The sequence below is a fragment of the Pieris brassicae genome, chromosome 10, assembly GCF_905147105.1.
Source record: "Pieris brassicae chromosome 10, ilPieBrab1.1, whole genome shotgun sequence".
In the NCBI taxonomy this organism is placed as follows: Eukaryota; Metazoa; Arthropoda; class Insecta; order Lepidoptera; family Pieridae; genus Pieris; species Pieris brassicae.
This window is the reverse complement of record NC_059674.1, coordinates 2399323-2413830: the sequence shown is the minus strand read 5'-3', so window position 1 is coordinate 2413830 and position 14508 is coordinate 2399323. Positions and strand designations below refer to the sequence as shown.

The 14508-nt window shown below is 33.4% G+C and overlaps 1 protein-coding gene and 1 long non-coding RNA gene across 4 annotated transcripts in view; both read left to right on the top strand.

Annotated features, from left to right (window-relative positions):
• The window catches only part of LOC123715159 (LIM domain only protein 3-like), a 64963-nt gene that overhangs the window by 35543 nt on the left and 14912 nt on the right, over positions 1-14508 (top strand). For 2 of the 3 annotated variants that reach the window (XM_045670026.1, XM_045670028.1), the window contains exon 2: positions 3630-3710. In XM_045670026.1, coding sequence (XP_045525982.1) covers positions 3665-3710 — 46 coding nt within the window. In that variant the 5' untranslated portion in view covers positions 3630-3664. Of the gene's footprint in view, positions 1-2593; positions 2695-3629; positions 3711-14508 lie in introns of those variants that run through there. The other variant, XM_045670027.1, reaches the window with a different exon arrangement.
• LOC123715161 lies at positions 6155-7543 on the top strand. The gene is made up of 2 exons (XR_006754399.1): positions 6155-6540; positions 7091-7543. It is a non-coding gene; the product is annotated as an uncharacterized LOC123715161 (long non-coding RNA).

Genomic DNA, 14508 nt, shown 5'->3' with positions numbered 1-14508 from the left:
TTGATGTGGTTCAAAAAAAATAAAGCCATTCATCTGAAATTAACTCTTCTATCTAACAAGACTTCATTTTGCGATTCCGTATTCAAACCAGCACGTTTTTCACGTGTATTTCGTTTGACAAGTAATTCAAATAGAGTGTCTATAAAACTCCGTAATATTGAATGGGAAATATAATACACAAATTAATAAGAAACGTTTCGCGCGAAATAGGTCCGTAATGATGGTAATAAAAAAGTCGCCACGGCGCAGCTGCTGATACCTATTGGACAGAATCTGGCGCACAGCAATCCATATTAGATTTTTCTCGCTCTCTGAAATCCATTCTGAGATGTTCATATTTTATTGAGGCCAATAAAACGGATTCATGAATATGAGAAATGCATAACGAATATGATATTTATGGTTTGAGCGCGATTCGATATGTCGCGGGTAATTTGATAGCTTTTGTAACAGGTGATAAGGATTTGTATAAAGTAATTACATATTTATACCAGCTTTGGTGTTTCGCAAGGTCACTCCGGGAGTACGAATCTTATTTGTGAGTTTAACTTTGCTTGCATGATAGAAAGTTATTATAATCGAAAGTCCACTTCAGGGGTTCGAATCCTGTTTATGAATATAGTTTTGATAGATGTTATAAAAGCAGAAACGTATACCATAATTATTAACGTACAGCGTTGTGGGTGTGGTGTTTCACAAGGTCACTCAAGGGGTACGAAAACTCTTTGTGAATATTGTTTTGCTTGTTTGATAAAAAGTATTCGATATTATAATCGAAAGTCCACGTAAGGGGTTTGAATCCTGTTTGTATAAATTTAATTTAGTTGTATGATATAAAGTTATTATAAAAAAGAATAAAGTAGTTTCATAAAACTAAATAAATAATTGCGACAGTTGACACCTTCTACGATAAAGTATAATATTGTGAGGTAACCAAAATTTCGACTGAAAAGTCGTAATTTCTAGGCACAGTAGTCATTGATACAAATATTAAGGCCTTATCACGGCAGCAGTAGTAGTAGTTCCGTAATTTTAGGGTGCGATTTTCATCTCTGAAGTCGTAGGTTCAATTCACAGCTGTGCACTAATGGACTTTTTATTGGCGCATTTAACCCTAAAGGAAAACAACGTGAGGAATGTCATGACTCAGAAAATTTAGGGCATGTGTTAGCCAAGAAGACTGATCACCAACTTGCCTATTAGAAGAAATGATCACGAAACAGATCTGAGGCCTAGATTTAAAAAGGTTGTAGCGCCACTAGATTTTTAGACGCCATTAAATGTCCATTTAACCGTTGCTAAGGACAATATACATGCTACCAGTAAAATAAACAACTCTCAAATGTAAATAACACTCAAATATAATAAAACGAATAGTGTAGATAACCTTAAACTGAACTATCAACTCTCAGAATTATTAGTGCCTCCTTCGAGTTTCAATTTACAACACGAACCTTTAAGGGCCTTGTTATCCACATATCAAATGAAACTGAACCCTGTAGCTTGGGTATACAGAACAATGAATCTGCATGTAACACTAAGTGTATACAAACAGCTACCTTATTGCCAAGTAATAGAACGCACTTTCGAACTGCAAAAGACAAATGTCGTTTGACGGCATTTTGTCGGAGTAATAAGGTCTCCGAGTGGACGTAAGGAGAGGATATCGTTTATTCTAATGAGGTTTCAGACGTGTGCTCGTGTCCGCTGGCAATATACGACTGCCTTTTGAGTATTCACACTAAGTCTACCTGTAAAATTTTATTTAACTTTTGGGATTTTCCCCTCACCACCACTATGTGGAAACACCTGCCCACTGAAGTATTTTCGAACCAATTCGACTTAGGGTCAGAAAAGAGTACCAATTTTTAAAAGGCCGGCGACATACTCGAGAGCCCTCTGGTATGGAGAGGGTCTATGTGCGGCGGTATTACTTATTACCAGATGAGCTTCTACTTGTTTCCCTCATTATAAAAAAACACTATGTTATAACTTGTTGAACGCCGTGCTTGATTGACCACAAACATTGTTATTTGAGTAATAAATTTAAAATTTAAAACACAGTAATTAACAGCCCACTGAAGTATTTCCACCCAATTCCACTTAGAGTCCTCCACTTAAAAGGCCGGCAACACAACTGCGAGCATTCTGGCCTTGAGAGTGTACATGAGCGGCGTTATAGCTTAACATCAGCTGCCCGTTGTCCTCCTATTACATAAAGGAAAACATTTTCAAACAAATTAATCAAATAATAAATAATCAAAATAAAAAATAATATAAGTCAACAAATTACATAGTTTAACGGACCGTTTTTATTATATTTATATATTATATATAAGTTTTAATAGTTGTTTTTTTTATTATGTAATTTTATTTTTTCTAATTAATTTCATGTTAGTTTTTGTGATTCGTGATGAATTTAATTTATTAGCTATGGATTCTTGTCGATTTAGGGTCACCTGTTAGGACAGGATTGATTGAGATCTGTTGGAGTAGTAATCCCCGGCTGTGCACCAATGGACTTTCTATGCTAGCTCGAACGGTGAAGGAAAACATCGTGAGGAAACCAGCTTGCCTTAGACCCAAAAAGTCGACGGCGGGTGTCAGGCACAGGAGTCTAATCACCTACTTGCCTATTAGTTTGACAAATGTACACGAAACAGGCACAGTAATCTGAGAACCAGGCCTAACAAGGTTGTGGTACTGAGTTTTTGCAATTCTTAGCGAGTTTTAGTTTAACGTGTAAAGTTTAAAGACTTTATATCAAAAAAGACAAAAATGTCACTTACACGAGAATATTACTTTAGATTAACATTACTATAATGTAATCGTTCCTAAAATAATCACAATAAAACGATAGCCGTACATGGAATAAACTTAAAAGTAATAAAAGTACAAACAAGAAATGAATTTAAAAGGAATTTTGTCTAAAATATTCACTTAGCTTCGATTTAAATGAATTGAAAGAACTAATATTTTTTTATATTTGTGGGTAGTTTATTATACAGCTTCGCGCCTTCGTAGGTAAACATTTTTTTGTCGTGTTTTATATCATTGACATTGACAGTTTGACAGATACACGAAAGATTTTATAAGGAATTCAAAGTGATATTCAGAAACTAGTTTTTAGACGTTTTGTTACTGTTAAAACTATAGCGCGTTTCTCTTGATTGTGATTGGTCAAACGGAGACAATCGCGTGTCGAATTGAATCCTTTTTTACGCATATAAGTTTAAACAAAACACTTTGTTTGAAGCTGGGTACCAACTGCCAATTGTTTAAAACAGAAGCTTATAACTAAGATTACAATGGGGTTGCGACGCTGGATTAACAAAGAACTAACTTGACTTATTGAACAGTTCATAAATATAACTGATACTTATGTTATTGGACATTATCGGAAACGAGAATATTAAATTACAATTGATGAGTGTGGTAAAAACAAAATTCATATTGGCTTCAAGTGTGCGATAATTGTTTACGTATATGTAATATAACTACTGTTAGGTTACATAACTGGATCCATTCTCGAGTTTTAGCGAGACAAATGAATATCAGTTCATTTATATATAGAGATATACTTTTGTTTGTGTAGTTCATTATTTAAAGAAGATATGTCTATTTTTCAGATCTCCCTGTGTGATGTCCGAGTGACATTTGTACGATGATCCGTGATCCGCCTGCAATGCACAAAACTGATAATACTCCAAGTAAGTGAAAGTAAACGAAAATTGTTAGTTACCTGTCCTACATTCATTTATTATATGCATATTATAAAACTGTTAAACAAAATATACGAGAATACATAAGTCAACTAAATTAATTAATAGATAAAAAAAAACAAAACGTTAAACAAACGACAAATTAATATTTAAAAGAAATAACTTAATTGTTACTACTGGTAAACAAAGCCCTCTCTTTCTGGTAAGCTGTAAATGTCTACATAAATATTTATTAATAAATTTGTTAATACCTTCATAACAAGCGAAGTTAAGGCTTGTTTGTTGGGGATAATTAATATCTACAATATTAGTTTATTAATTGGATTATAAGATACTTAAATTTAATTAACATATATACGTAAATTCACGAGTATTGTGCCTTTATTTGTGTATAACTATAATTAACTAGAATACCTAAATTTATTTAGAAATTACTGGCTTAGAAGAGCGATACCTTTTGTTATGATAGTTATGCATAAATTATATTAATATAATAATGAATAAATATCGCGATTGCTGGTAGTATTCAAGGTAAACTGCCACAGGGATCAATCTTTTTTTATTTGTTTTAATTTTCTATGTATTATTATTTTTACTATGTAAGTTAAAAATATAAAAAATGCATACTGTATATTTGTGTAATGTTTAAATTGCCGTTAATATTGCATTTGGTTGACGTGAATTCAAATTTACCGCTTTAACGTAACGACTTTTTATATAGACGTTTAACCGCAACATATGTTGATAAACTCAAAATTCGAAAATGGCTGGACTTATCGGGTATTTCTTATTTATATACCCACACCCACAGCTTACGTACTATTATTATATATACGTATATTAAATAAAAACACAATTATACTAAACATATAGCTAAGCTGCAATATAAAGAAAAAAATCAAATAACAATAATGTATTGAATAATTTCTGTAAATTGTTATTTATTTTATTTAACTAATTTACCTTTATAATTAAACTAAGTAATAAATTGGTTGTATTGTGTGATAGTGTAAAAGTCAGGGTATGTGAGGGTGTGTATGGTTTTATTTCTTGAACTCGGTTTTTATGGAAAGAACATTTGGAAAAATGTAAATAAAAATTGAGTACTTAGGTTTTTGTTCAGGTAAATGTTCCCTATGTTGGTAGGTGGCTACTATAACGGTAGGCTAAAAACATACTAAGGCGATACGAAGTTCGCGTGGGCAGCTAGTTTTAAATATACCAATTTCGCTGACGTAATATATAATAAAACAAACAGGTCGTGAATAAAAGGGTTGTGTCGTAAACCCAGAACGTCCGTCGCTATATTAAAAAGGGTTCCAACGGTATTGCAATATCACATTTATGCGAAATGTCCGATCGTTTTGATAAAAATAAGCGAAATTTTATTGTGGTCCCGATACTTAATCACTTTCTTGTATAAATAACTAAGTACTTCGTTGTTGACTTATTAGAAAATTATAAATAATGAGTGAAACATTGTCAGAGAAAGACTTATACATAGTTTTTTAAAGAACGTTTGAAACTATAGATTATTTATTAGTGACTATAGAACTTAAAAAATATTGTTATTTATTAATTTAAGTCTATTGACAATTCACAGTTCTTTTTTAAAGGAAAATATTACAAACCATATTTTTAATAATAGCCATAACGTATTACACATATATATTACTATAATTTATTGGTTGAGGTGAGGTGTGTTTGATTTGAAAACAATGTGTAATGTTTTAAACTCTTTAAACACTATTGTTTTGACTATTATACTTAGCCTATTGTCACTGTCAGTGTGCTCTCTCTACTCTGTGGTGTTTGTTTTCTGCATATATTCATCATTTTTAAAATGTCACATATTCTTATCTCGGACACACGAACATAGTGTCATAACATAGAACAGTAAGGCTTTGTGAACTTTACTTAGCTGAAGTTATTTACTATTGTAGAAAATTAAGTCAACATAATATTACTTATTAGTCATAATTAGCTAGTTTGTAATTCGACTTAGAGTCCTTCAAGAAAAGAGCGTACATATTCTTAAAGGCAACGCCCTAGCGAGCCCTCTGGCATTGAGAGTGTCCATGGGCGGCGGTATCACTTAACATCAGGTGAGCCTCCTGCCCGTTTGCCCCCTATTTTATAAAAAAAAATGTAAAGTTGCACTCTTTTCTGTGAATTTTATTGTAGGAAAAAAAATCTTGAATCTCGTTGAAATTTATACACTTAAACATAAGCTAATGTTAATTTTTCAAATACTTGTAAGATATTTTCGTTTAAAATATGGTTTACGTAAAAATCTCCCCTACTTCGATTCAGCGTACTTTATGGCTGCCTTATCGTAATCAAAATCGTGTTTTGCGTTATTACTGCTATTAAGCTATTCGACGAGATGGAAAATCGAAAATCATAACGAATTATTTTTGCCATTAAATTCTTTAGTTTATTGAGTTCATTGGTTGGACAAGGTATTATGGAAAATTATTTTCGTGAAGCGCATATTGGGCAATTGTTTATTTAGACGTAACTTGGCGGTAATATGTTTAATAAGAAGAAGAAGAGAGAAGAAGAAAACGAGACTTACTCTAGTCAACAAACACCTTACATAAAAAGTCATCCTAAAGCCCATTTGGACATATGGTCTCCAACGGTGGGGCAGCGCAAGTTATACCAAATATACTCCAGCGATAACAGAACGGGATCTTAACACCAATTGCAAAAGTAGTAACTGAAAAATGTGACGCGTAACCGAAAAATGTGACAGTAAATTTATTTCCAACGCCGATAAAGAAGTTTCACTTCAAAAATCATACTTATAACACAGGTATTTTTTAACTTACCTACACCATAATATATATTTACAATGAGATATGTGTGCAACCAATAGTTGCCCTATTGGTTTCAGCGAGCAAAATTTGCTGAGATCGTAGGCTCTAATCCAGTGTAGTTTCATTGGTGCACAGCCGGAATTTGTGCGCATTAGATTTTACGAAAGAAAATATCGTGAGAAATCCGGCATGCCTTAGGCACAAATGGTTGTTAATTACCTATTAGGAAAAACAAATGATCACGAAACAGATACAAAATCTGAGCGATTCTGTGAATAGGCTTCTCGCACCTATTATTTAATTACTAACATTATAGAATATATATAATTCTATATATTTCACAACAACCTTCCTTCTTATCGTATTTTTTTTCTACTTTCAAAGATACCTTTTGAATAGGCCTTATTGAATTAAATAAATTTGACATCTTGTATTTAAATATACATATAAGAAAATATCGTTGTTAATGTTTACACTGTAATTTGTAATGATAAAACTTAAATGTCCTTAGATCACGGTTAAGCTGATTTTCGTTGACTGTTACAGCCGTAATAGGTACAATGCAAGCGCGATGCAACCGGAAAATTGCGGAGTTGCCAGAAGCCCTCGCCCACGGCACTGGCTCGCCCTGATAAAATTTATGGCTACTTCCCCTTTAAAACAATATTGAGGGCTCAGTTGGGATTTATGTCTCGCCGCTGCAGCGACTCAATTTATTCTTCAATTTTTCATACAATAACTCACACGTATTACGAGTGATGGATGAAAAGGACTAACTTTCGGGCTTTAATAAGAGCCTCCAGATGCGAATCTCCAAATTGGCTGAAGTTTATTGCCCACTTATGTCAGGCTTAAGTTGCGCTCGGAGCTTTTCTCTCAGAAAATAATGTATGGCCCTGATTGTCCCGACATACTAAACATTTGATTGAAATTATGTTTTCTTAGTACTGGAGATAACGGTGTACGTCGCTCAAATTAATTAAATTATATTACACTAGAGTTCCCGTTCACATCATTTACCTAAATCATTGTTGGTCCGTTAACTTGACTAAGATTGTATCGGGAATACAATAAATTTGACAATTTCAGCAACTCCATAGAGACCTTACGCCGGGTCGTTATTTAGACATAGAAGTAGATATAACATTTATTACTAAACAAATTAATAATAACAAAAAAAAATAGTGTGTAATGTGTGTTGTAACTGGCCCGGGTTCAGCATTATGCTTTGGAGCGGACGTGTTCCAATTATCATTAATTATTGTTTTCTTATGCTGTGATATTATTGTCTTTAAAGCTTTATTAATTCATAAAACAATTGGTTAGTTTGCATTCCTTTATATTAGTATAAGTTTTAAAAAAATCAATTTCTCTTCCCCGCTAAGTCTATAATGTCCATCTTATCTTTTGTCGCCCTATACATCTTTTGTGATATATTCCTGCCTAATTACTATTTATATATTTACATTGTATAGCGTCCGCTTGGCGGATCCTTGCACTACCTCGATAGAAAGAGTCCCCTCGGGAGTTGTGCTGCGATATTGCGGGCTACTCGATTTTAAGGAAGTTGTATGGATCTGGTTGCGCTGCGACATCTTGAGTCCTCATGTCTTTCTTCAAACACACATATGTTTCTATTTCCAGAAGTTGTTTCTTCTTATAAGGAACATACGTGATGTTTCAGCGGTACCTATAAATATTTTATCCTATACTAAAGTGCTGATTTTTTTTACGTACGTAATGGTTTCATCTAATCAATTCTAGATGACGGTACAAATACAGTACAAAACCAGTCCCGCGGATAGTAGGTATTATAATGTATTCATTTGAAATGCTATGCTATGTTAATCAAATATTAATGATATTCCTTATCACGAATTATTGTTAGTAATATACAATATAGTCTTACAATAATAAAGCCAGATGTGCGCATAGCATTGTTCCGTCACCAATAAGTGAAAAGATGAAATATATCTGGAGGAAGCCTTTGCTCGTAAGCTGATTTTACCTGTAACCCCTGGTGGTTTTCTGAACGAATAAGTATCGTAGTACAGCGGTTACATTTAAGGTACACTGCAACTGGGACCGGATTTTTTTATTATTATTATTATTATTGTCGCTATGTAGGTTGATTAATTTCAATTAAATCTAAATTTAAAAATTATTTTTAATGATTTTTTTAAATATTTGTACTAATCTAGTTTATTGTTATTTTCATTGCGTTTTTTCTTTTTTCTATTATAAATCTCGTGCACACTTGTCACGTGGATGGTTTTTTTTGCTGTGTGTGTTAGTGTTAACGTTAACGTAAAAGTTAACGTTTCGTTTGTGTGCCTCTTTAAAATTAATACATATTTGAACTAAATTTAACAAATAAAATAAAAAATGTATATATTTATACACACATATCTTAAATATCTATGTTTGATATAGGATTTCCAAATTTACACCTATATTTATTCTGTGGTAGAAATACGTTATGCCAACTATACGTTACCTTATTGTATAACTTGCAAATTCAATTGGTAATAATTGCAAATATTAATTAAATAACTTATCAAACAAAAACACTGTTCATTTTATTTACACTTAATTGCAGAATTGTAATTAAATATTATATTTTATTATGAAAGAGATGGGAACTCTGACACATGTATTTTTAACTTAAAAGCCTTCCCAAATGTATTTATACATACATGGCAAATAAAAGCCGCATAAGCATTATATACCAGACAACCCGTGCTAAGAAGAAGTAATTCTAATATTCAAGTGAAACTTCTTAAAAATCATTAGGCTTTATTCAAAAATTAATTTAAACTTTCATAAGCTTTAGCCGAGAAGCGAGCTTCGGAGGGCAAAATCAATTTCATAATTTTAATTTAGCTTTGTCTAATGTCTCTTTTTTGAGCGTGGTACTTAATTTTTTTTAATACATATCTGTAATAACATATGGAAATCAAACTTGGGAAACCCACTAAAACACACACAAAGCCAGAGGCAAATATCGATGGAAGGATGATAGGTGAAGAAAAATTAAAATAAAGAATACATCATTAAGTAGAATAACTGTAAATGTAATAGGAGGCAAACGGGTTCGCAAGTGGGTTGCCGGTCTTTTCGGTGGTCGGTTCTTGAAGGAACCTAAGTTGAATTGGTTGGGAAATACATCAGTGGGCAGCCGGTTCCACATAGTGCTGGTGCCCGGCAAAACTGTCTTAAGAAACGTTCAGTGGTCGAATGACGTACGTCAAGGTGATACGGATGGTATTTGTCATCTGCCTTGACGACCGATAATGAAACTCAGCTGCATGTATTAGTCCGAATAACTCCTCTGAACACTGAAATGGTAAAGGCGGTAGAAGATGCAGTGACACCCCACATCTATACGCAACATCATGGGATCAAGCCGCACGGAGACTGCTCGCTGTCGATTAGAATTTCGTTGAATACGGTAAAATGTTACAATAAAAATGAATAAACTTACATAAGGATCAGCAAAGTGTACCAAGAAAGAACTAATTTGGTGCCCGAGGAATAAAATAAACGAAAAAGAGAAAGACAACTTGTACGGTGTGTATACAGAAATTAAAAAATTAAAGACAGTTCAGACTGAAATGTTGGGAAGACAGAGAGACATATAAATGTGTTTAAGTGTATTAATATTTGCAATAAGTATTATTCTTACAAAGTAACCTGTAAACGAATTAATTATGTTTAATTATCAACTAATAGGTACTGAATAAAAAATTAACTTCATCATCAATGGGTACAGCCCTTATGGGCCTTAGCAAGTATATTTCCATCGAAATTACATACATAAATATAATAAAAAGATAATTAAATTAAGAAGGGCAACTGGCGGTTACGCTTTCGAGTTATCTCTTCCAGGCAACCACTGTGAAAAAAATGTTTACGTTTACTAGTGTACACACGTAAGAAGTGAAACTTCTTTATGACCTTATTTTTCGTTCGATAAAGTTTAACAAAAGGCTTTTATTATCATAGACATGACTACAAATAATACAATTATTTAATTTTATCTGATTACTAAGATTATTACAGAATTTCATTAAATGTAATAGAATTATTATTATCATTGTTATCGTTATTATATTTTAGTTATGGCTTTGAATCTCTTCGAATCAACCGTGGTAGGGACAATATTTTTTTTCAACGCCGATAAAGAAATTTCACTTCAGGAAGTTATATAAGGTAAGCAAGAAGTGTAATAATACATATAGTTATTTAGACAAAACTAAATTAACTAAAATTAATCACTATAATTTTAGATCAGGCATTCTCACATTAGTTAGTATGAATGTTAGGGATACGATGTGGACAGGTAATGTTTGTACAAAAGAAATTTAAAGGAAGATAGAGAAGGAGCTAAGAGAATAGAGATGGGAAGTGAATTCGATAGCCTCACTGCAGAGACCTTAAAGGATTTACCAAGAAAGTCTCTTGTGGTTTAACTGCGAGCTATATTAATATACGGATGTATATACAATAAACTATGTATATAATATCTAATATCGTGCTAACTCATTAACTAGGTGGTATGTTTGGTATTTTTTAATTGTATAGCATATTACTGAACATTGAAACGTAATTATTGCTTAGTAAACATTATATTTTAAATATAACAATGTTTTGAATTTTAATATCATACTAGCTGGCGTTATGTGGATTTCATGTGAATCTTTTTATAAGCTAAAGAATCAAAGGGCCAGAAACGCAACCACTAAAAGGTGTCCATGGGCTGCGATTGCCCTTTATGGGCATCCCCAAAGCTCATTTAAAAAAATATATTTTACTAACAAAGGTTGCGGACTTCCAAGGGCTTTCAACTGCAAGTAATATATATATATATATATATAATAGCGCACCCGACAGATGATATTTCAAGCGATTAGGATATTACACAAACTATGAAAGTAGCAACTCCAGTGCTATCTGCCGGGCTGATTTGTGAATCTAAACCATCCAAGGCGCCACCCAAATGCGCCAAATATTTATTTCAATCGGTCCAGCCGTTTAAAGAGGACTTCAGTGACATACACTTGTACAGTTGATTTATATACTCGTATATATAATACTGCATATTCTATATTGTACTACTAGGATTTTTTTAAATGCTCGCGAGTGCGTTGCCGGCCTTTTAAGAATTGATACGCTCATATCTTGAAGGGGTATAAGTTGAATTGGTTTGTAAATACTTCAGTGGGCAGCTAGTTTCACGTAGCGGTGGTGCGCGAAAATTGCCTTGAAAAACGCTCAGTCGTGGAACGACGGCCTCTGCGGCCTCTGCTCGATGTGATTCCTAAACGCTACCGGAAACAGGCGTGACCAGAAACGCATATCGCTATACAATCGGGGGTTTTAGTACTAAAATCTTTATAATGAAATAACATTGTATGGTTGATTATACATGCAAAGCCCGCATTTCGTGCAATCTAATTACAGCCTTCATTGCAGTTGCAATTAACATTATTACTAACTGTACATAATTAATATAAAAGGTGTGTCATTAACATTTACGTCTACGGCTTATGAAAAATATGAACCTAAAATAATAAGTATCGATATTTTACTTAGCCTACCTTTTTGAAAATAAAAATAAATAACGACCTTGAGGTCTGGGTTTCAGGTTCTGATTCAGTTGTCAATCTAATAGGCAAGTAGGTGCTTGAAACACGCAGTGGTTTTGGGTATAAGTTGAGCCGGTTTCCTCATGATGATTTCCTTCACCATTCGAGTGCATGTTAAACGCGCACATAGGCAGAACATTCATAGGGCAGTCCATCCAGCCTGGGTCGAACCTGGGACCTTAGGGATGAGAGACGCGCGCTGATGCCACTAAGGCTGTTTATTATTATCTATATATAATGGCGGAAAGATGAAGTGTTATTTTATTCATTAGTAAAGTGTAAAGAATACACGGTTGAAGAAATATGAGGTTAGTGTTTGACAGATAAATGTCTTTACAAAAAGTTAAAAATAGAAAATAACTTATTAATGAAAAAATCGTTTTGCAACATTAGTAAAGAATTCATCTGTCTCTTTTTATCACAGCGTAAATACAATTTGACCGAAAGAGACGGAAGAGTACTATCGTAAAAAGTGCATATTGATGGGGTATAATAAGGTTGGCCTTTAGGCAATTTAATGAGGCATTCAGTGATTCTTGGAACATAATATGTATTAACATTTTAACATAAAATACCAAAGGGTTTAAGACCAATTGAAGCGTTTCGTTCAATCAGCAACCGCGACACAATCTGTCATTAATGACTAGTTTTAAAAAGTATTTTAAAAAGAGTTTTTATATAATAAAAATAAGTCAATAACGAAACATAAAGAAACTGGCAGGTCAGAAAACACTTAAAAAAGAAAACAGATACCATACCAGTATCATAATGTATTTTAACCGCATTATTAATTCTCTCAATTTAGTTTTAGATAATTTTATGTGACAGCTCATAATTGCGTTTGGTTAACTGACATACACGTTGAACGAGTCGGGCGTATCGAATTATTTTAATTAACATTATTTACCTAATTGGGAATGAAACGTTATATTGTTTCTATACTCTAACTGGTTTCATTAAAAATACTTCTGTTCGTGAACATGGAAAGCCTTAAAATTTGTAAAAAGAAAAAATGCCAAAAGGGATGAAAGATAATTAAGAAACAAAATATTGGCGTTTTTTAACCGCATTTTGAGTTTTAAAAAATCAGTGGCGCCTGTTTAGATCTGGCCCTCAGATTTCTGTATCTGTTTCATGATCAGTTGTCAATCTAATAGGCTAGAAGGTGATCAGCCTCTTGTGCCTGACACACGACGTCGACTTTTTGACGATGTTTTTCTTGTAAGTAACTCCATTAGTGCACAGCTATCGAATGTACGGCCTGATGATGAGAGCTGCACCCTGAAGCCAAAAGGCCAACACTGCTCAGCATTTCAATTGGGCTAGATCGTTATGTACTATGGTGTAAAGACACATCTATTTTAAAAAATAACCGCAAATTTAACCCGCTAGATATCGCGTTAAAAATAGATCAAGTATACGTAAAAACTACCTTAGTGTAATAGCCTTTTGTGGCTTAAAACATTTCATTCGTGGAAAACATCTCCGTTATACATTTATCACGTATGGGAAGGCGATGTTAATTACGAAACGCAATAAATGATTGTAAATTGCATGGAATGATTGCAGCAGTAGTGCGGGTTCATTACAATAACCTGGCATTTAATTGAATCCAAGAATGTTGCCGAGTGCGTTCAGTTTGATAGATCACTTACTGTATGCGGTTAAACAGTGCGGTGTTTACCCTTTTAGGTATCGCGGTTTTTGTACAGTATTTAAAATATTCTTAACGTACATAACGTAAATAGAAAATTCAAACAAATTTGTAAAGTTAGGTGGCGGTGTACTCTTTCGTTGAGCGAGGAAAGCACCAGCTCTATCTATCTGTGCACTTGAACCCCATGTCCCAAGAGTCTACTCCAAACAGTATCAAAGTTGGAGAAAAATCATATTTAAGCTGTTTATTATTTTCCGCCTACTCTACGGCAGCGCCAGTATTTGTCCGAGGTAGGTGAGACGGGGTTAACGTGTCCACACAAGTGTCCTCCAAGGTATCAAAGACATACGGCCGCTTGCTATCATTTAAATACTTTTGTTACGTTATAACGAATAAAATGATATTAAAGTTCCTTCTGTATTCCTTGCAATTACTGCATGTTCCGTTTCCGAATCTCCGAAAAAATCTCCTGCCCTTTGCTTAATCCTTTTTTTTATTGTATTACATACATATTTTTTTTATCTAGATTATTTGTTTCCTTTTGATGTCTTTGTTATTTTTTTCTCGCGTGTACTTTCCCAACCTTTTAGCCAGCTAGCATAAAGTTAAAACTAGGTCCATAATATAAAAATAAAAACACCCACGCGTTTTGCGGTTAC